Below are 22836 nucleotides of genomic sequence, written 5' to 3'. Positions count from 1 at the left end.
ATATATTTAAGGAAACTTTCTGTTAATGTAGTTAAGGCTTCAAAATGTTGAATGCTATGGTCAGATACGTTAGTGATTTTTTCCACTAATTCCTCCTTCCAGAGGCTCCTTCTTGGCAGATCCTATTGTGGGCACGTGGCACATCTTGTTTGCCTGGCCGACTTTCTTCATAGCTGTGATCGAGCCAGCACCTCCAACGACTGTAATAACTCCCTTCCCTGTTAACTTAGCCAACTTGTTAGCAATGGCCTAAAATCCCACAGACAACTAATCGAACATCCAAAAGTAGAAGGGGTTCTAAGCAAGCACAGAGAACACATAATTAGTGCAATTCAGTGGTGGATAAAGGATCCCCAACCTAGGGATGCACACGGTTCGGTTCGGTGCGGTTATAGGTAAAACCGTTCAACTAACCGTGTTCGGTGCGGTTATCACAATTGAAACCGTAGCCGAATTGTTCAGTATTCAGTTTGGTTTTTAACCGCACCGATACTGTTCGGTTACGGTTCGGTTCGGTTCGGTTTTCACCTATACCCTGCACCTGTATATAAATATATTCTGAAATTCTTAATAAACTGATACTACATGCCATACTTAAATCTTGATAATATAACCATAGTCTACAGATAACCAAAGTTGAAGTTCACAAACAAGTTATCCAAAGTCTTAAGTCTAAAAGATAACCAAAGTCTGATGAAACGAAAGTTAAAAGAAAACGATGTTGCCAATAACATAAAAAGACTGCAGTCATCCATTTGATCTTCATTTCTCAAGTTAACCAAAGCTAAAAGACTGCAGTCCATCCATCTCTCAAGCCAATCTCCTTAATCTTCATCCTTCCCCAAAATTTCTGCAACAAGAAAAACAAGAAGAAATAAGATAAGAGAAACTAACAGATAAGAAGAAAAACAACAAGAATGCAAAGAAGAATACAAACACTTGGCTGAATATGAATTATGATTGCTTCTGTTGTTGTTACAACATGTGAGAAACTAACATATAAAAGAAGATACACTCATTCAAATTTCAAGTCAAAAGAGAAGGGATTCCATTACCATCTTCAATGTTGGAATTGTCATCAGGTACGTAGTCACATAGGAAATCAAGAGAGATAGGTTTCTGCAACCAGCTTTGCGTACAGAGAAGTGCTTCAACTGTCCTGGCAGATAGCGAGCTTCTCCATGGAGTAAGAATGCGTTTTCCAGTACTGAATGCAGATTCCGAAGCAACGGAGGACACTGGTATTGCTAAAATATCCTTTGCCATTAGTGATAGTACCTTAAACAACCACAACAGCAAATGGTTTTAGCTGACAGTAGTGGGTCTGATCATGAAATGAGACCTCCAAAGAAAAGAGCAGAAACATGGGTTTCTGAAGAAACAAGATTATTAATAAATTTGAGATCACCAAGTATGTGTACTGACAAATGGAGAAATTTATTAAAAGAGTTTAAGAAAATGAAGCATCACCAAGATCGTGGTACTATTAGCCTGCCACCATGCTAGTTTAAGAAATTTATTAAAAGAGTTGATTAAGCAAATACCTTATACTTGGTACTATTAGCCTGTTACCATGCTAGAATATCAAACTCCTTGGTAGATGCTTCATAGTCATCAAGCAAATACCTTTCAAGCTCTGACTTTGGATGAGTATTGTGAACATTCGTTCTTCGCCTTTTCTTCCTCGACTCAAGCATATCCTCAATGTTATCTTCTTGCACACAAACAACCATGTCATCAACACCAGCAGCAGATGTTGAGCCAGTACCTAAGACATGAGAACAATCAATAGTAAGTAATGATGATAAAAAAAATAAATAAGCAATATTAGTAATGAACTAATGATGATCAACAGTAAGTAATGATGTCACCTTCCTCTGCATTGGCATTTGAATACATGTTGTTGTACTCATCATAAAGTTTTCCCATATCTTGTTTCACAGCTTTCAAAACAGTCGTAACCCTAAAATCATCTTGCTCATACAAACATTCAAGATCAAATTTCAAACCAGATTCTTTCTCTCGAGGATCAAGCAACTTAGCAAAATACATCACAGAGTTCATATCTTCATAATCCCCCCAATATGCGTTGTACTTTTTAAACATCATTTCTGCCATCTTAGAAATATGAGGATCTCGGTTTCCTATAGCTCTAAGACGAACCAACTGTTCATGTATCAATGCCAACTTCCAAAGAAATTCATGTGAAGTAACCTGAACTGAAGCTGAGAACCTAACAGTAACATCAAAGAAGATTTTCAAACACTTAACAAGACACCTAGCATATGACCAGTCTGCAGCATATAGAGCATGATGACGATGAGGTTTGTTCTTTTTCTTAGTATTATTCTTTTTAGACACATCTACTTCACATTCAGATTCACTAGATGAACTATGATAATATTCTTCATTATCAATTACAACAATATCAGCATCAGTATTAGGCAAAGCTTCACATTCAGATTCTTTGAAAATATACTTATCTCGAAAGCTCATATCTTCTCTTTCTAACCTCTTAAAGACTTTTTCATAAGGAATGGCAGCATCAAGCATCAGATACGTAGCATTCCACCTGGTCTTCACATCTAGGAAAACCATCTTCTTACAATCAATCTTCTCGAGAGCAGCACATTCCTTGAATTTGGCCAACCTAGAGGGAGAGCCGGTAACAAACTTGATAACTGATCTGATCCTTCCAATGGACTTGTGATACAACAGCACAACATCTTTGACAACAAGCGCAAGAACATGCGCAGCACACCTTACCTGGCAGGAATGAAACAATAAAAGCACAAACAGTTCATCAAAGAATTATTTTCTAGCTAGTACATCAGACAATAACAGAATGAAAGAGTCAGTTGCACACCTTGAAGTATTTCTTCAACTTCTCTTTCTCATCTTTGTAGATGATTAAAAGATCTCTGTAAATTGTCATCCTTCTTGGCACCTTGAATCTAGGCTCCAACTGTTCACTGTATCTTCTAAACCCTTCTCCTTCTACAATTCTAAATGGAAGTTCATCTATGATGACAAACTCAGCCAATCTTCTTCTACACATATCCTTGTCATAACTTACAGCAACCAGTTGTGATGACTGTCCTGGTCTTGGAAGTGGAAACATCAAATTCTTCTGACCCTTCTGCTTCTTGTTGGGATTCTGAGGTCATGTGCCTAAATGTGTCTTCATGCTGGAAGTGCCATTTCCTCTGCTATGTGCTTGCAATTTCTTCTTACAATGCTTACACTGAGCTTGTTATTCACTGAGCCTTACAAAGTCATTCCAAACTTTTGATCTAGTTTTCCCCTTCTTCTTCGGTACAACCTCAGGTGAAGGGTCCTGTGTAGCCTGCTCTATAGCTTGTGTTTCTTGTTTTGTAGCATCAACTTGAGGTGTTATTGACAGTGTCACATCAGTAAACCCAGCTGCAGGGGATGGAGAGGGAGATGCACTTGCCATCTTGCAGCTTGATAATGAAACTGAACTTGATCCAATCATTACCCTGCCAAACAACCAAAGGTAAACAAGTTAGTTCTTACTTCTTAATACAAGCATTCATATTTCTTAAACAATCAAGTTAGTTCTGAACTTGATAATGAAACTAAACTTCATTTGACACTGCCGTGTTACTCAGTTTAAATTAGAAATACATTTCAGAGTGCTAGCTCAGAGTGACCCTGAGTTTCAGAGTGCTAGCTAGCTAGCACTTGCAATTTCAGTTTAAATTACACTGCCACTGCACATCAATTTCAGAGTGCTCAACCATATCAACATTCGACACCCATTAAAAATTTAAACCCCTTTTTCGAAATAATTTACATCATTCAACATTAAACCATATCAGTACTCAACCATATCAAATCACAGATCCTAAATCACTTCATTTTACATCAACTGACCTTTTTCAAAACATTTTCACAATAACAAACCCTAAGTTCAAAACATCAATCAAACAGAACAAGTCAAAATGAAGATTGAACTAGTTAGTAGTTACCTGTAATCAGACTCCTTCCTTCCCTTAACTCAAACTGAATGATAATAGCTTTCAGACTCCTTCTTAAGTTCCTCCCCTCAACTCAACCAAAACCTAAAATAAAAAACCCATGACTGTAATCAGAAAAATAAGATTTGACAAAAGAAATTGATTGATAAACACAAAACAACAAGCAAACCATTTCGAAGAAAGAAACTCTAAGTCCTAACAGAAGAATAATTAAAAAAAAAAAACTAAAAATTGAAAAACAAACAAATCAATCGAAACGAGAATTAGAAATAGAAAAGGGGATCTATTTACTTACTAGATAGAGCTAAGGAGGTGGTGGTGCTCTTGATGGAGGTGGTTTAAAAGATCAAAGTGGTGGTTCTACTGGTGGTGGAGGCGACTGGGGTTTCAGACTGAAGAGCGAGAGCCGAGAAGAAGAGAAACGAGATGAAAACTTCTGAAAAAATTAGGGTTCCGAAATATATATGGTGTAGGCTTTAATCTAGACGGCTAGGATTAATCAAGATAAAAACTAATCGACGGTCCCTATTAATCGGTTTTTCGGTGCGGTTATCTTGCGGTTATGGGTAAAACCGTACACCGAACCGTAAATCTAACGGTTATTAAAATGAAAACCGTCACCGACCGTTGGATTATCGGTTCGGTGCGGTTACGGTTCGGTTATGCGGTTATCGGTGCGGTTACGGTTATCGGTTCGGTTTCTGTTCAGCACTACCCCAACCTCGACTGTTACTGGAGAAGGTGGCATATATATAGGCTAGAACATACATCTGATATCGTGCGTATTTTATACCACTCTGATACTGGCGATAGAGTGATTCAACGATGGGACATGCACTAAGAAATCGGCATATAAACCATGAATTTTGACAACTAACCATTGATCTAATAAGACTTACAAAAAAACAATCACCTAATCCAACAACGACTTTAAGTGGTCAAAGAAATAGTCACCACACGCCAGTCACTACACCACATGACCTCTTCTCTTCTATTACCCACCATCCAGTCACCTGTTCTTTGGGGATCCATATATAACTTATGTTGCTGCAAAAATGTAGATGCGACTCCACCACATTTAATTACCACGATGGTGGGTGGGGCATTACTCCTATACAATGTGCCTCCTCTCGGTTTCCAGCACTCTGATGTTGATGTTTCCTCTTCTTTTGTTTCATTTTCGATCGCGCCAACATAGGGTGCAACACAATAATCCAAATATTTATGGTGCTCATGCCATTCCTACTACATAGGGGTGAGCATAAAAACCGGAACCGCGGATTTGACCCGTATCCGTCCGCAAAATTGCGGGTGAAAACCAATCCGCAAGAGTTATGGACCGGACACGGGTGCATTCTCAAATCCGCACGCGGTGCGGTTACGGTTGCGGTTGGGATTTGATAACCGCGGATTACCCGCACCGTAGGACATATAGGGAATTTAGTAAATGTATTAAGGACAATATGGGAAGTTGGAGTTTGATATATAAACATCTTTAGCTTTCGGTGAAACCTAATAGCATCAGTTTTTTTCGAGAGGAAAAGAGACCTAATAGTCTCAGAGAAGAGACTTCGATTCTTCTTCTTCTCTGAGTAAATTAGTTCTCTCATTCATCTTCTTCTCATCACAGATTCACAGTAAATATCCTTCGATTCATCTTCTTCTCATCACAGTAAATTAGTTCTCTCATTCATTCTTCTTCTCTGAGCAGCATCAGCATCAGTAACTGTAAGTAGTTCTCTCATTTTCATTTCTTTTGACTTTCAATGATTATTATATGTTCTAGTGATGTTGATTTCGTTTTAATTGGTTTGGAATTTTCTTAGATGTCAAAATAATTTTGAGTATGTTTGATTTAGGGTTTTCTTAAATTAGTTTTTTCTTCCAGTTTAGAGATTTTGGGTGATTTGGTCGGTAAAGACCATTATCAGTGCTGAAAATTAAACCAGTTGTGGGTGTGGATTGTCTAATTCATGTATGTTATTTATGAAACAAGGTAGATCCACGGATTGGAGAGAAGAATCTTCAGGAGAACAGTATTTAAAATCCTTGGGTAGGTGGTGAAGCTTGTATTATCAGTGCTACAATTGTTTGGGTATGATGTTGCTATCTCTGCATTCTGTAACATATCTTCTTATTTGCATTTTGTAATACTGATTTTTTTCCTCCTATGCATGTTGCAAGTCTTTGTAGCCATATATGTATGTAGCTTAGTAGTACAGCTTCTGTGTAAAATGTTATCAAATAGTATACCTTACTAATAAATATGGAAGAATAGTCTTATAGAGAAAAATTGCTGGTGGAGTCATTTAGCTTTAGTGTATCCGCAATTTCCTGTAGTATTTAAGATGTGAATCATGTACATAAGATGGAAAATCATGTGAATACTGATAACTGATTTAGAGTACTTATAGTATTACATATGTGGGTACAGTGTGTACATCATTTTTATTAGATGGTTATTGTTTTCAAAATTAGGTTCCTGCAAACGGTAGCATGATTACATAGCGGCTACTAATATGTATTCATTATAAGATTAGATTTTTTGAATAGCATGTGGGTCGAATTTGAAACTTGGTTTCCTAACATCTCGGCTAATTATATTTATGTCTAGCATCGTATCCAACATTAGAGAGTTTCGGTTAGATCTACCGCTCACTCATCGATAACTCATATTATTGGTCAGCTTATGCAAATTTATTAATGATGAGCTTTTGTGCCTGCATACTGTAGTTGCATGCCTGTATGATAACTTTCGCAATTTTTACTCTTTTTTTTTGTCCCTTTTCAAATAGCAATCTGACTAATCCTATTGTTGCGAGTAGAAAGCATTCCCTTGGTAAGGTATATCCCAAAAGTGAGCCTTCTTATTTGAGTTGATTTTAACTCTTTTAGTTTATAGATCATTGCATCATTGATTCTGTCAATCTTTTTTTCAATATCTACTGTCAATGGGTATGAACAGGAGAATCTGAGAGCAGATGGCTTCAAGTACTAAGGGACCTTCTATTCCTGTTGACGATCCTGATGAGAGCATGGCTACAGTTAACCCGGCAACCGTCGAGAGCATATCTACAGCTACACCCATCATCTCTGGTTGAAGTTTCAAAGCCTCCGAAAGCTTCTGGTAAGAAGCAATCAGACTGCTGGCAACATTTTGATAAGCGCCTTGATCTTAAGCCACCTAAAGTTCAGTGCAAGCATTGTAAAAGGAAGTTTTCATGGGGTAAAGACGATATAGGGGGTTCTAACTCTCATGGAACAACAAACATGAACAACCATATAAAGCAAAGAAGGTGTCCTAACTACACTCCACCTGGACAACAACAGTTAGCCTTTCAAGTAAGTGATAATGGTGAGACTCGTTCCGTTGTGAATCACTCGTTTGACCAAGATGCATGCAGAGCAGCCCTCACCAGAATGATCATCAAAGATGAATTACCTTTTATGTTTGTACAACGTGAAGGCTTCTTAGAATTTTGTCATCAACTAGAACCTAGGTTTGATGTTCCTTCTCGTTTTACTGAAGCTAAAGACTGCATGAAGATGTATTTAAGTGAGTACCACAAATTGAAAGCTGAATTTAAAAAGTATGGTAGAAGGTTATGTCTCACCACTGATACGTGGACTTCAGTTACAAACATGAGCTACATGGTGTTGACAGGTCATTATATTGATGAGAAATGGGTGTTAAAGAAGAAGATATTGAATTTCTGTCCAGTTACGGATCATACTGGTCTGGAATTAGGTAAAACAGTTGCAGCTTGTCTTTTACAGTGGGGGATTGAAAGGGTATTCACTTTGACAGTTGATAATATTAGTTCTAACAATGAAGCAGTTGCTTATTTGTCCAAGAGAGTTGTGGGTTGGAAGGCTGCAATTTTGGGAGGAGAGCACATGCATCTTAGATGTGCAGCACATATCCTTGCCTTAGTGGTTAAAGACGGTATGGATTTGTATAATGAATCTATTTCTAGGATACGCGAGGCCGTTAAGTTCGTTAGAGGATCAGCAGAAAGATTGAAGAAGTTTAAGGAATGCGCTGAACAACGGAAGATTAACATCACCAAATTTCTTAGCTTGGATTGCGAGACTAGATGGAATTCTACTTACCATATGTTGAGTGCAGCTGAAAAATATGAGGAGGCCTTCTACCAATTTGAAGAATTAGGGTATGCGGATAAATTTCTTAATCCCCCTCGACCACCAACAAGAGGTAAAACAAACGTACCAGCAGTACCAGCAGTTCCTAAGGTATGGCCCGTTGCTTCTGATTGGGAAACAGCTCGTGCATTTGTTAGATTGCTAAAAACTTTCTATGATGCTACATTGAAATTTTCTGGATCAACTTATGTCACGTCTAATTTATTCCTCGACGAAGTAATTTGTATTAATGACGTACTGCAAGAATGGGTTAAGAATGGTAACGTGTATTGTCTGACATGGCTGACTGGATGGTTCTTAAATATGAAAAGTATTGGGCAGTGGATAAAATCAACAAAATGTTATACATTGCTGTGTTGCTTGACCCACGACGCAAGGAAGCCTATCTTAGATTTGCTTTGACAGAGTTACTGAAAGAGAATCATGTTACAGTTGACCACGAGGTCCATGAGATGATGACTGCAGTGAAACTTATTTTAACAAATATGTTTGAGGAGTATGCACTGATATATAAAGGGGATGATACGGATTCAAGACCAACAACTTCAGTACAGACTTCTCGTTCACTAGAACCTCAGAATCCGATCAACAGATTTGTTGAGTCTGAAAAACATCAAGAAACAGTGGAGGGGAAAACAGAGCTGGATATGTATTTCTCAGAGAAAAGAGAGGATTTTAATCAACAATTCGATATTCTGAATTGGTGGAAGGTTAACTCTTCCAAGTATAAGATCTTGTCCATGATAGCTCGAGACGTGCTTGCTATGCAAGTATCAACAGTAGCTTCAGAATCAGCTTTCTCCACGAGTGGTCGTGTTCTTAATGAGTTTCGAAGTTCCATGCTGCCAAAAACAGTCCAAGCACTGATCTGTGCTCAAAATTGGCTTCTAGATAAACCAATCAATCTCGAGGAGCTGATAGAAGCGGTTGAAAAAATTGACTTAGGTAAATCTCAAACCTTGCTTCCTTTGTTTTTGCATCTTTCTCTTTGTGATCAGCCTTGCACTAATTAAGTTGATTTGTCAAACCTTGCTATACTTTGATGTGATGCTACAACTTTGGGACCTATGGGGCATAACTTTTTGTGTGCAAATTTGACCTGATCAGTTCATTATAGGGTCTGCGTGCATAACTTTCTATTAGTCTCCTTGGAATTTGATTAGTCATAATCAATCTTAAAACTCTGGCTTGTTGTTCCTCAATGTCGATTGGGTCTGCGGTCTAGTTGTGATCAGCCCTTTTAAATGGTATTTACTAACCAATGCTGATTGGTTTTTGTTTCTTCTTGTTTATTGCTGCCTTATATCTGCCTTATAGTGTTTACTGATTATCTATAACTCCTCATTTTACAGATGCGGCAGAAATCTTGCAGGAAATTCCAGACATATCTATCACGGATTGAATCCAAGGTCTCTTTTTTAGTTTTTGGCATCAGAGATTCATATGGCTTGGCACCAGACTTGTTGCATTTGAATTACTACTCTTTTGTGTTAGCTGTTAACTATCTTATGTCTATTGTTGCTTTTGAATTACTGAATTATAACTCTTTTGTGTTAAAAAAACGTCTGCACTCTAGTTTGTAACTTTCTAATTTCTACACTTAGTTTTTTTTGATGATTCTTGTGATCAAATCCGCGGTTAATCCGCAACCGGCCCGCAAAATCCGCTGATCCGCAAAGGGCAAATCCGCGGATGATTGGGCCGGTCACGGTTTGAATTTCCAAATCCGCAACTTTGACGGTTTGGTTGCGGGTGACCCCTAATCCGCAACCGTCCGTCCGTTGCTCACCCCTACTACTACATGAAAAAAATGTTCTCAGCTACACATTCTCGACATTGGGTAACACAGGAAAGCCCAAAGTTTCTTGCAGCCAACCCAACCACATTGTACCCACGAATGGCAAGAACTGGTGTGATACAATTTGATACTTTTACCGTTTAGGAAATCAACGCAACGAAGGTTTAGCGCTCACGCAAGGTTTAATGTGAAACATGGTTATCCTATAAATCAGTCGTGTCAAGATTTAAGATTTCCCAAATTTGTTAAAAAAAAAAAAAAGTCTCCTGATCGTAAAACCTAGTTCTGTCATTGTTACGCCCCAAATGTTCAACTGGTCGGGTCGTAATAGCTGGGGCCATGACTGCTTAAAGGTTTATCTATCCCGGTCAAAATAGTCGTGGCTATTAGGTAAGAGCCTAATTTGAATATCTAATTAATAAAAATCCTTTGGGCTAATTGTGTTTAAGATTAAAGGTACAGTAACAAAATTTCTCTTGTTCTTTGATCTCTTTTGCATACCAACGAAACCAAGAACAAAAGTGACAGGAACCGTGGTAATGAGTTAGTGATATTGTTTTTCTTTTCTCTTGTTTTATTTTACTGTAATCTCCTAGATTTACCTTCATGTAAATTAAGATTAACCTTCATGTAAAGAATTGACTGGAAGACCCAAGAGAGGAAGAAAGCAGAGAAAGAAAACGGTAAGCTTTAGATAAGTTTTAATTTCCTTTCGATTTTTTCACACGGTTATCGGTGTAGTATATCATTACTTTTGGCCGGGACGCGGCATAATCCGTCTATTCCAACCATATAGATGTTTTGGACGCTCAGATTTGTCCCACCTATTTTGGACGGCCGATCTATCACGAGACAGAGGCAACGTTTACTTATTCTATAGATTTGCTCGAGCTCCATCACCACCTTTCCGTCAAACCTGAGCTCCAACTCTTCTCCAACACAGACTTTGCTCGAGTTTCATCATAACGCCAGGCAAGCCGAACTCCGTCAACATCTCAAGTTCTTGTTTGACGACTGACTATTTTCCACGAACCCATTATGAATCTTCTCTATCAGCCACCGGAGACTATTATCAATACAGTCCACCAAGTTCGAGCAGCAAATAACTATTCTTCGTTGAACTCTCGGCATAAAACAGCCCCACATACCCATTTAATCTGTTTGACCACAGAATCATCAATTGCCATCGACAGGCGCATTCTCCATCATACGGTACAAACAATCACCAATCAATTTATAACAGCAGGGAAATTAACACTCTTCTATCACCTCCATCCCCACTATCATCAATGGTAGCATTCAATAACTCGAACCTCAACTAATTTCTCGACTTCAATGACTGTCAGCAACCACTCACATCACCACTTCATCACATCAGCACTCTTCCTTAGAATGGCAGCAACTAATCTTCATCACCAGTAATCATGCATGCATCGTCGATAGGAGCAAATATGGCAATACTCTGCGTCTCAACCATTTTATCTCGCTCGGTTCAACTGATTTCTAACTTCTAATACCTCAAGCCCATTGTATACATTATCCAGATACCGATAAGAATGTAATATCATAAAGGGAAAATTGGGAATTTGTCCCGTTTTCACTAATTGAGTTGGGAATCCGTCCCCAAACGGAAAAAATTAAGAAATTTATCCCATCCATCCAAAAACTCATTGAACGAGTCAATTAGACACACATACGACAACACACGTGCAAATAAAAGACCCAGATGCCCTTATAACATTGTAAACTGATTTCTTCATCATTTTTGAAGATAACACACTTACGTTCTTCAACTGATACAGACGTGGGAGACATATTGGGAAATTGAATCGACGCAGTTATGTACAAATTACCAAAAATGAAATTTTTTGAGTGGGGAAGCATAGTATTATGGTCTGCTGCTTGGTTGTTCCATTAGAATTTCCATTACAAGTTCCTTAAATAATCATTTTTGGTTTCCTAACTGGGTTTGATATAATCAATCAAGCATATATTTCATGTTACAATTAAACGAAATTAAACATTACAGCTGCGAAATACAATCAATCACACAGGTGAGTTTGATATACTAACCGATATTTACAATTCATCATCCATATCTCAATTTTGCAAGTAAAGATCCATTTGAAGATTGAAAGAGGAGAAGCAGGAAATCTTGTATTGTTTACGCAGTGATATTCGATCCATATAGGATCAAACTTAGTGCTTCGATCAGTTTATCATCGGCAAACTACTTTGACTGTATACGATTTTTATATACCTTCACTGCATGAATTTCTCCTTTTCTTTTCTTTGTTCAGTCAGTTTCTAATCTTCTCCGTAAACATTTGTTATAAAAATGAGGGTATGTAGGTAAATTTTTTAGAGAGTATGACCAGTCAAAATGAAGAATTGACTATTTAACTGAGTTTTTGGATGGATGTGCTAGATTCCTTAATTTTTTCAGTTTGGGGACGGATCTCCAACTCAATTAATGAAAACTCGACATATTTCCAATTTTTCCTAACATAAATACCAGTAAGCATTTATTTATACAGAATTAGTTTAATGAAAATGATATCTCTTCGCGAAATCAATGTTCAATCGAGGTTTAGTGCTGAGGCAAGGTTGGCGGATTAATGGTGAGGCAAGGGTTAGCTTGTTTGGGCCACAGCATAATCGACAAAATATTTGACGTAACAGGCTATCTCGACTGCATGACGCCTTAAATCAATGGACAAAAAAGGATTGGGTTATCACATGGACTCAAGTTGAAAACAGTGATTGCACACATAGGTAGGACGGAAGTGAATTACACAGGAGTTCTTGGCGATAAGGAGTCTATTTTGATTATATATCTACGTTTAAAAATCAGGAAACATTAGGAAAGGTCGGGCCACGATATAATCTCCAACGTCCAAAATAATAAGAATGCCCAGAATCAACGGCCACCTTTGACTCAAAGTCAAACCACCAACAATCAATCGATATCGTAGGATGACCGGAATCAAGGATCTCAATCGATGTCGTAGGATGACCCATAAACAGACAGCCTTCTTACTTATAATTTGGATAGCGCTCATAAATTCTAAAAACCCGACTATGAAGGTTGGGAATAGTTTTCCTAACCAAGAAAATCAAATGAAAATTTTTATAAATTTGTGTTTTCAAATATACCAGAAAAGTTTACTGGAAAAGAAAAATTCTAGTACTCTGGTGATTAAATCATGATTCTTTTCTCTTTCGTATTAATCTATAAAAAAAAATCGATTTATAAAACCTTAGTTCGCTCGTACCAGTAGAAGAGAAATGAAACAGTCACGGTCACAATAATAAACGTGAATATCGGATTTCTCCATCATGTAAGTAATGGTGAGATGCAACATATCTGTACCACGGTGTAGTACCGCTTGAGTGCCAGCAAAATAGACCATTCCACTTCCGTTTAGTGACGATGAACATATTAATTCCATACAGCAAAACATTCACTTCCACTTGCAAATTGTCAGAACCTTAATTGAAAATTTTCCATGGAATTTAATCTACTACAACTATAAGGTTGCTTTGATAATCTAAGCGGTTAAACCTTGGGGAACAATAATAGAACACCCATAACTGATCTCATTCTTTATAAACAAAAGTCACTTGGCAAAAATGGGATGAATCGTTGGAGTTTCTTTCCGTCTTTGTTTTCGCCGCATCTTACGGTTTCTATGTCCCCGTTTTGTCCTTAATTGCAACAACTTTGTCATCATAATCATAGAAAGATGGCTCTTTGATAGATTGATCTTATAAGTTGCTTCTGAGACTTAACATCCCATGCACTTCCAGTACTTCCGGCTCTTGAATAATGGTGGTGCTAGCTTGGAATGCAACCGGCTGAGTTTTTTCTTTGCGAGGAAGAGTTGCAAATGGAGCAACTTAGCATTCCAATTAAGCATAAAATTAGTAAGACTAATCAATCAAAACTGAAAGAAAACAATGGATGACAAAATATTGTATTTCACCATCACTTTGAATAGAAAAGAAATGTTGTATTTTGCAGTAAATGGGTGGTAGTGAACTGTTGGTTTTCACCGTCACTACTCTAGTAGAGACTAAGTTTTCACGTTCGAAATTTGGACGTGAATGTTTCATTTCACTACCTCTGGTTTCAAAGAACCGAGATCACACATATTGATTTTTATTCATCTATATTTCTATCTATACTACATAAAAACAAACCATGCTCATGGAAATGGGAAATTTTTCATTTCTACTAAACTCACGTACGATTGATAGAGATCAACAAATCCTTTCAATTTATTTTTTAGGTTTGAATTGGAAATGGGAATATTACGGGTTCTTAGATTCTATCACTCTCTAGATATAAACTCCTCCTCCCTGTAACATAAGTTGTGTGGGTTAGCATGAGTCAGCTTTAAAGGGCATTTTGGTCTAAGAAATGTTGAAATCTAGCTCAGTACGAGTTTTCCACTCCCTTGATCCGAATACCCCCTCCCTATAACAAAAGTGAAAAAAAAAACTCAGTCTTATCAAATTAACCAACATCTAATCACCTTATTATGTGACTGAAGGAAGAAAGCGTTAAGGATTCAAATACTGTATATACTATTAAAGTCGGTTAATGTTCAAGTTTTAAGGTTAGAATAACTTTTTTCGACTAGCCCTGGGTATCTCATACAAAAATGTGACTTTCTGATTCTTTAATCTCTACCTATCTCTGGGTATTTTGGCAGACCTATATACCCCAAACTTCAACCCTTTAAAGGCAGGCTTTAACCAATTTTGATGCTTTTGACATTCTGCATATTAATGGTTGCTAGTGAATACCAGAAACATGATCCATACTGAGGTAGAAAGCCAGATGATAAACTCAAGTTCTTGTTTCTACAAAAAAACTTAAACGATCCAAATAGATAAACCATTTCTACAAGACCCAATGTTTTTATTTATTTATTATTACTGTGTAGATGGCAGATTACGTTCACATATTGGGTCTTCAACTCTTTGTATATTACAGAGGGTAGCTACACCATGTGCTACCCACCAATCGGACCAGATATAACTGGAGTAAACATAAGTTACAATTCTGAATAAATAAAAACTGAAAATCAACCTTGTTTCGCAGAATCAGATCAAAATCCCCGAGATCGTTTTGTAGCAACCCAAATAGGATACTTGTGTAATTTAACAGAAATAAAAAGGAAATAAATTGGCCCATACCAGAAACCTTTAAAAGAATCATGACACTGGTGGAGGGTGTAGAATAGAAATTACCAGCCATTACACTATGTCCAAACCACGATCAAGCGAGGGCATCTACAGATATTTTCTTGCAAGAGCTCGAACTTTTGTATCAAAGTGGGATGATGTAATGCGAGACCCAGGTAAGTAGAGAGGGTTGAGAAGTATCTGCCAATTGGCAAACAATGTGAGCTATTAATATAAGAACAGAGACAAGTCATAAAACGATATGAAATAATCGAGGAAGCTTTTATTCTTAAGCTGACATCTTACATTCTAACTCAACACTTCCAAAATTAATCACAGGTGGGAAGAGTTCATTAACAGCAGCCGTCAAGTTACCTTTATATAGAGCTCATGGACCTCCTGGAAGAAGCTTTTTATCCCGTCTTCATTACGAGAGTCATGAAGCAGCATCAATCTTGTGTGTATATAGCTCACTTAGTCAAGGAAAATTCATCACAAAATGTACATGGGTGGACAGCATAAGAATATCTCGCTATTGAGAAAAATCAGCCTAGTAATTAGCTAAAAGTGCCCAAGTATCTTATAAGCCATTCAATGTAAGAATTGATAAAAAAAAAACATTTTGGATGGATTACTGAACATGATTCAATAGCAAGAATTGATATGGTTAACAGCACTGGTAAACTCTATATGTAGGATATGACCTGCAGTAACATATGACGACACCACCAAATCGTTGAACCTATCTGTTGCTTTCAAAAACCTATATTTGGAGAAGACAGGGCATTGCATTAGTAGGTCAAAAAAATATTAAAACCACTGTTTACAAGAGTGCGTCTTAGGAGCAGAAATCTGTAGCTCATCTTTATTTTCATTCGGTCACTCCCCTAAAACATCAGATACAAGAAAGACAAGCAGGTAGCAGCGATCGACTCACATAGCACTTGTAGTCCAAGCAAGGTCCTGCACAATATCCAAAGCTGCATGTATGATGAATTGATGTTGTTGAGCAGCTTCTTCTTTCTGTGACATAAAAATGAGGCAAACACCCTTCATAAATAACTAGAAGATATTTTGCCTAGATACTTTGAGCATGATTTTTATGAAAAATAGCGTCATGCACAATGAGAAAAAGAAAAAGAACAAAAAGATGCTTTTGAACTATAGCAGGTCCGAAGCTAAATGCATACTTATTTTAATCAAGGATGGAGTTTAATTTGGGCTTCGTTATAACTTGATGAATCTTATAAAGCATACTGTGCAGACGCCTTTTGGATAAGATGTAACTAGAATGATTTAGACCTACAGAAACCTTATATTTGACTTTTAAATCCTCCTACTGAATCACTAATACTCAACTTGGAATTCTTGCCAATGGAAATTCATTTAGATTTTAATGAACATATTGGGAACATTTGGCCGAACATACGTCTCAACAAGATGCCATATCAGGAGAGGCCTCAAAGAGGCTGCAGCTACAGTTGAATGGTCAACACAGTTAACAAGCGTTACTTCAGAAGGTTACAAGCAGGCAAATTAGGAAGGGTTGGTTCTCACTAGAAATTTTGAATCAGTACTTCCTGGATACTTTTAAGGACTACATCTCTTGCTTATACTGAGTTCAGTTCTCTTCTGACCTATGAGATTTGGCAAACAGTCAATTTAAATCAGGAATTACCAATCATATCTTGCAAACATTTATACATATCTATAGCAAATTCTCCTAAGTTAAAAGGTAGTAATTAAACGTAGTAGTTTCTAACTGTCTCTTCAATAAAGGGAGTGCTTAGACAGATTTTTGTTTTGGATACACAACAGTAGTTGAAACAATTTGCATTACCGGAAAACTGTGGGCATAATGGTGGGATTCTTGATGTTAATTTGCTGATAATCAAGGTTATTTCCACTTTATGAGTCCAAAACTGGCTTATTAAGTCTAATCCTAGTGGAACTATAGCATCAGCATCTAGATGTTCATATGTCTAGATTGAGGTCATCAAAGTATTTCACCTAGTGGAAAACTGCATCTCAAATCTATCACAGCAATGAAAATTCATGCCATAATCAGATGCCGTGACCGTTGATTAAGATATTTATAGGTGACCAAACAAGAAACTTTGATAATACACTAGATTAAATACATGTGAGCCTAAGGTTACTAGCTCAATGTTCATTCTATAACATATCTAGCAATTATTATTGAGTAGGATGAAAAGGCTTCAGAATATGTTCATCATTCCGAGAAAGAAACTATGTCAATACCATTTTACCTTTGCCGAATTACAGAGTTTGCAGTTTATGATTTCAAAATTTCAATATGTGTAATAGCTAGAATTAAAAATAAAACGAAAAACACACCATACTTTAAGTAAAGTGCCCACTTCAGCTTCATATATCGGAATAAAATTCTTGCTCACAATGATGAAACATGCTGTTGTTGCCATATTCTTCCTCCTTAAAATATGAGTATCACGTGTACACTTCAAAAGTAACTGCAGAATAAATGAAAGAAAAAAAATTCTGATATGTCTATTACAATGACACTAAGCGCCCTTTAAGCTACTGAATCTCCACCTGCCATTGCTTATTATCTTATCATTCACTTATTGGATAGCCTGATCTAACAAATGTTGTTTTGAAGTTATTTGAGAATGCAAAACAGTTCGACTGCATTATACACAAAATCAAGAAGCGAATACAATTTAAACGATAGGGTTATGAATTACTGAATACATTTTAACCTAAATTTCCGAAAAGATTCCTTTAAAGCAAAATCTACTACCATTTAAAGTTCTTATTTCAAAATTACGAACTAAGAATCTGATCTAACATTATATTTCAGAATTACGAACTAAGAATCTGACCTTGCATTATAACAGTGTCAGTCAATTTTCCAAATTATTTTTTCAGATCAGGCGAGAATTCTCGGAAAAATGGTTCAAGAAAACTAAAATCAGAATTTTATTTATGTGAACATACTCAAATTATAAATTGTAAAATCAAAATACACACAAGCACAACATTCTTGAAATTTGGTAAGGAAGTTACCGGTGTACGATACACCCAGGGTTTGCAGATGCGACGACGATGAAGATAGAAGGGATGAATTTGAACAACAACACAGTGACAGGTCACAGATCTAGGAGTAGTAAATAGGTCAGAGCATTTCCGGAAGAGGGTAGATTTATTTATTTTAAGTGATACATGGGATTTTAGACCCGTATGACATAAATTCATCTCTAACAGTAGGGTCCTACAAGTTAGGAGGGACCAATTACTAAGTATGAATGTGTTCAAGAAAATGTTATTTTCACCTCCGGTTGCACCTCCACGTCATGTTTTTAGCTAATTTTCTTTTAATTTTAAAGGTTCAAATTCTCATTGTTGGACATAGTTTTTTAGATTTGAGGTCATATATTTACTCTATGTTTAGACCCCATAAATTAAAGGACTAAATAAAAAATCCACATATGATTTTTTACACCTTCTCTAGGAGATGCTCTTAGTCTTCGTACATCCCTCTAAATGCAACGTGCACTTGCTGCGTACTTTTGCAACGCCTTTTTGCTTGTTAAGAGCAAGGGGCTACCGGGAACCTATTTACAGGAGGTAGTCAAACGAGATTTCAGAGGACTTCTAGGGAATTCCCAAATCTACTGTTAGTCCATAAGGATTTTTAGAGAGTCTCCCAATGTCTCTTGTTATTTGTTAGAGACTTTTTTTAAGTCATTTAAATTCTTTAAAACTCCATTTTATTGGATTAAGAATTTGTAAAAGTCACTTTAACACCCATGTTATTCGAATATGAATTGACAGTCATTGATTTGTTGTTTTTAGAGATTTGGGAAGACTTTTCTATGAAAATAGGCTGAAAATAGGCATGGTTGAAATATCTCCTCAAGAGGTGATATTTTGGGAGACTTGAAAATTTGAAAAAAACTTGGTAAACATGAGAGTCAAGATAAAAATGCTTCCCTATTAACCGAATTATGGAGGATTACATTCGACCCAATTACCAGTAGTATTTTTTTTTGTCATGGATATGCAACGAACAAGTGTCACTGTTGCATGCTTATCCAACCTAGTTGTCATCGGATTATCCAACCTAGTTATCATCGTGAATCTTATTCAACCTCTTAAGAGGTAATCCTCCTTTATTTCAAAATGGATGAAGAAATTATCATGGATCCAAATGGAGCCTCCGTCTACAAGAGAATGCCGTGAATGATGAGTATATTCCACAATGCAACAAATGATTTGGAAGATAGTAATTAGATGTGAAGAGATATATGCAAAAAAAAATAATTAAAGATTAAAGAGATAATTGATATCCAGGATTATGATTATGATATGCAAGATTAGTTACTGCACATAGATTATTTTGTGTTCCATATAATGCTAAGATCTAACCTGTAGCAAGTAAAATGTGGCGAGATAGTACGGCAAATAAAATGTGGGACGAGGGAGACAAAGAGAATGAAAATTAAGGCATATGACAACAATGAGATTTATTTTGACAATGGACACATATTTGATTAGGTATTCATGGTGCTGTTATAAACATTGTAACATGGATAATAAAAAATTGATAGACTTTTAAATTTTTCATGGGATATTATACATTTTTTGTCTCTACAAATCACAAAGACTCTTTGCAAATCTCTTTTTTTCTTTGTCTCTATAAGTCACAAAGACTCTCTAAAATATTCTCAAAGAATCATTAGAAGTCTCTAGATTTTCAGAGAGTCTCCGGGAGTCACTCAAATTACAAATCTACGAAAGTCCATATTAATCTTGTTTGAAAGTTGCAAATTTTATATGCATAATTTGCGAATTCGTCCGTATTATTTGTATGTTTAGAATCCTAACTTAGATTCGTGAATTTCCAAACTCAAACTAATTATGTGTGTATTACCGAATTATACCGCCCGTATAATACTTCATCATGTCAAAACCAAATAAGAGTTGATTCCCTTAGTTGATCTCACCCACAACTAAGAGTTGCTACGACCCAAAGTCGAAGACTTGATAAAAAAATCTGTCTCACACAGAAAAGTCTATTGAATATATAAATCTGTCTCCCACAGAAATGCCTACGAGTTTTTGTTCCGTCTTTTGATAAATCAAGGTGAACAGGAACCAATTGATACACCGGACTTATATTCCCGAAGAACAACCTAGTAATATCAATCACCTCGCAATAATTTTAATCGTATGGTAGCGAAACAAGATATTGTGGAATCACAAACGATGAGAAGAAGATGTTTGTGACTATTTTTTATCTTACATATAGGAGATTGAATCTCGAGAAAATCTTAGAGAAGATAGTACTCAATATGATAAAACAAAGTAAGATCAGAACACGCAACTATAGAGAAAATAGTTGGGTCTGGCTTCAAAATCCCAATGAAGTCTTTAAGTCGTTAACCTATAATGGTTTTAGGAGAAACAGGTTACAGGAGAATCGAATCTAATCGCAACGTGTATCACACATGAGGTGTGGGGATTAGGTTTCCCAAGTGCTAGAGTTCTCCCTTATATAGTCTTCAAATCAGGGTTTGCAATCAATGCTACCTTGGTAACAAAGCATTCAATATTCACCGTTAGATGAAAACCTGATTAGAGTCAAGCTAATATATTTTAACCGTTAGATCGAACTTAGCTTTTTATACACAAACGAAATGTGACTTCATTTAGATGTGGGTAACCGTACCTAAACGTGTACACTTAGTTGGCTCAACAATAGTTAACCTAAGTTAGCCATATGAACACTTTTATATCAACCTTGTTCATCTTAATCACAACTAGTTCAAATGACTCAAATAAAAATAGTTTTAGAGTTGTTCAATTGTTTATATTCTCGTAGAAGTATACAAGACACAATTGAAGCAAAATCGATTTTGATTCATTCGAATCAATTCATGAACATTATAGCCACTGTTTGCAACATATTGCATTCCTTATTATATAAATGTATTTATGCATGAACAAACCGATTTTAGAACTTAACCCACTCAAGTATGCAAACGGGTAAGCATACCTAAGTATCCAGACTTGGTCTGGGTTCTCCAGTATGCGAACGGGTACGCATACTGTCGTACAAAACCAAACTCGGTTGAATTCCCGGACTTGAACTTTTAAGACGGTACGCATATGGGTATGCATACTAAGTTCCCTGACTTTAACTATCAAACCGGTACGGATACGGGTATGCATACTATGGTTCCCGGACTTGGAATAATTTGCAATAGTTAGCATATAAGTACGCATACTATGATATATCCAATCAATGGTTAATCGTTCTAAACTCCAAGTTAATCATTGAAACATTCTTGGAAGACGGGAATAGCTGTCTCACATAAACTATTAGCTTCAAAGCAATTTTCTAGTGATCAATAGATCAATACGAAACATTCTGAGTTTACATCAAATGACTGTCTCACACAAATCATGTAAGATATTACCAGGTGATTTTCACATGATCATCTTTTGACTTTCGTCAAGAATAAAGATGAACTTGGTTAAAGTGAAAGCTAACCAACATATATTTCGAGAAATATGTAAGTGAGTTAAATTCAGCTCGAAATATCAAATGTGTATAAAATAAAGTCTATATAGCTATACGACTTTTGTCTCAATAGTAGATAGAGTAGAAATAGACTTTTGAGTGATGAGTTTAAGTCTCCACATACCTTTTATTGATGAAGTTCCACAAGCTCCCCTTAGTAGTTCTTCATCTTCAATCGATGAACGTCGTGAAGGCTAAAGCTCAACTACACATTCTATGCTAATCCGAGACATAGCTATAAGTAGACTAGAAATCAAGACTTATAGTTTTGGCAACTAAACTTGACAAACAAGCTTGAGATAGCAACGCTTGCTAGTTCGACGGAGCAGTGCTCTAACAATCTCCCTGTTTGTCAATTTTAGTGACAAAACTATCAATACATATGAATTACAAAACAAATTAAATTTGTAGCTTCTCATCCAAATACTTGATTTCCTTGGTTATTCAACATTACTCGAAATATTCGTCACTTTCAAGTACTCCAGTGATTCTGAACGTGTTCAACTCAGCATCATAGTTGTTAAAGATCCGTAGCCATAACAATAAGAAAACCATTGTTCTCAATTATTGTTATACAGTGTCATAATATTATTACACATCATCAAAGTTCAATTGTATCACAACTTTGACAATAATACTATGGTGATATGTATCACTCCCCCTTAGTCAATACTTCATCTCACAATGAAAACCACTCCCCCTTTGTAGATGGGGAAAAACGATTTGCTGGTTTTTACGGAATTGAAGAGTCGACCATGTGGAGACTTCTTGAACCGAGCGAAATGTTGAACCTCGCGTAGATGCACTGCAAGAAGGGAGTGCTTTAAGTTCGAGAGATCAATCTGTAAGACCCCGGCCTAAACCAAGAACAATGGTCGTTCCAGAGTCAATTCGGTCACAAGAGAGGATGGGTTGATATGTAGGAGAGAAGCTGAGAAATGCGTGAGATCAATGGTGATCTGAGATTGTAGGTGTGTTGTGAATTCAGCGTAAGAACGGTCTGAATGATTGAATTTCTCTCAAATGAGAGTACTTGCTCAGACGGTGAGTTCGTGTAGACGAAAGATTGTCTGTATGAACTTGCCGAGAAATTGCTTGTTTAGACGAATGTT

At 36.6% G+C, this 22836-nt stretch overlaps 1 protein-coding gene and 1 long non-coding RNA gene across 4 annotated transcripts; one reads left to right on the top strand and one right to left on the bottom strand.

The window, feature by feature from the left end:
• Positions 1–5362: 5362 nt before the first annotated feature.
• Positions 5363–7084, top strand: LOC113331455. 2 transcript variants are annotated; one of them, XR_003350931.1, is made up of 4 exons: positions 5363–5729; positions 5998–6096; positions 6827–6845; positions 6967–7078. It is a non-coding gene; the product is annotated as an uncharacterized LOC113331455 (long non-coding RNA). The 2 variants fall into 2 exon arrangements; XR_003350930.1 differs by lacking the exon at positions 6827–6845 and having other exon boundaries at positions 6967–7084.
• Positions 7085–14172: 7088 nt separating this feature from the next.
• On the bottom strand, positions 14173–18335 carry LOC113294835 (trafficking protein particle complex subunit 2-like). 2 transcript variants are annotated; one of them, XM_026543213.1, is made up of 7 exons: positions 18205–18335; positions 17520–17648; positions 16094–16179; positions 15858–15919; positions 15532–15617; positions 15223–15357; positions 14173–14443 (listed from the first exon to the last, which is right to left on the bottom strand). In XM_026543213.1, exons 2-6 carry the CDS (start codon positions 17598–17600, stop codon positions 15265–15267), a joined length of 408 nt encoding a protein of 135 aa, XP_026398998.1. In that variant the 5' UTR covers positions 17601–17648; positions 18205–18335; the 3' UTR covers positions 14173–14443; positions 15223–15264. The 2 variants fall into 2 exon arrangements, with proteins under 2 accessions (XP_026398998.1, XP_026398997.1); XM_026543212.1 differs by lacking the exon at positions 14173–14443 and having other exon boundaries at positions 14863–15357.
• Positions 18336–22836: the final 4501 nt, after the last annotated feature.

The sequence above is a fragment of the Papaver somniferum genome, chromosome 1 (assembly GCF_003573695.1).
Source record: "Papaver somniferum cultivar HN1 chromosome 1, ASM357369v1, whole genome shotgun sequence".
In the NCBI taxonomy this organism is placed as follows: Eukaryota; Viridiplantae; Streptophyta; class Magnoliopsida; order Ranunculales; family Papaveraceae; genus Papaver; species Papaver somniferum.
Note: the sequence above shows the minus strand (reverse complement) of the source record. Positions and strands in the feature narration are given on the sequence as shown.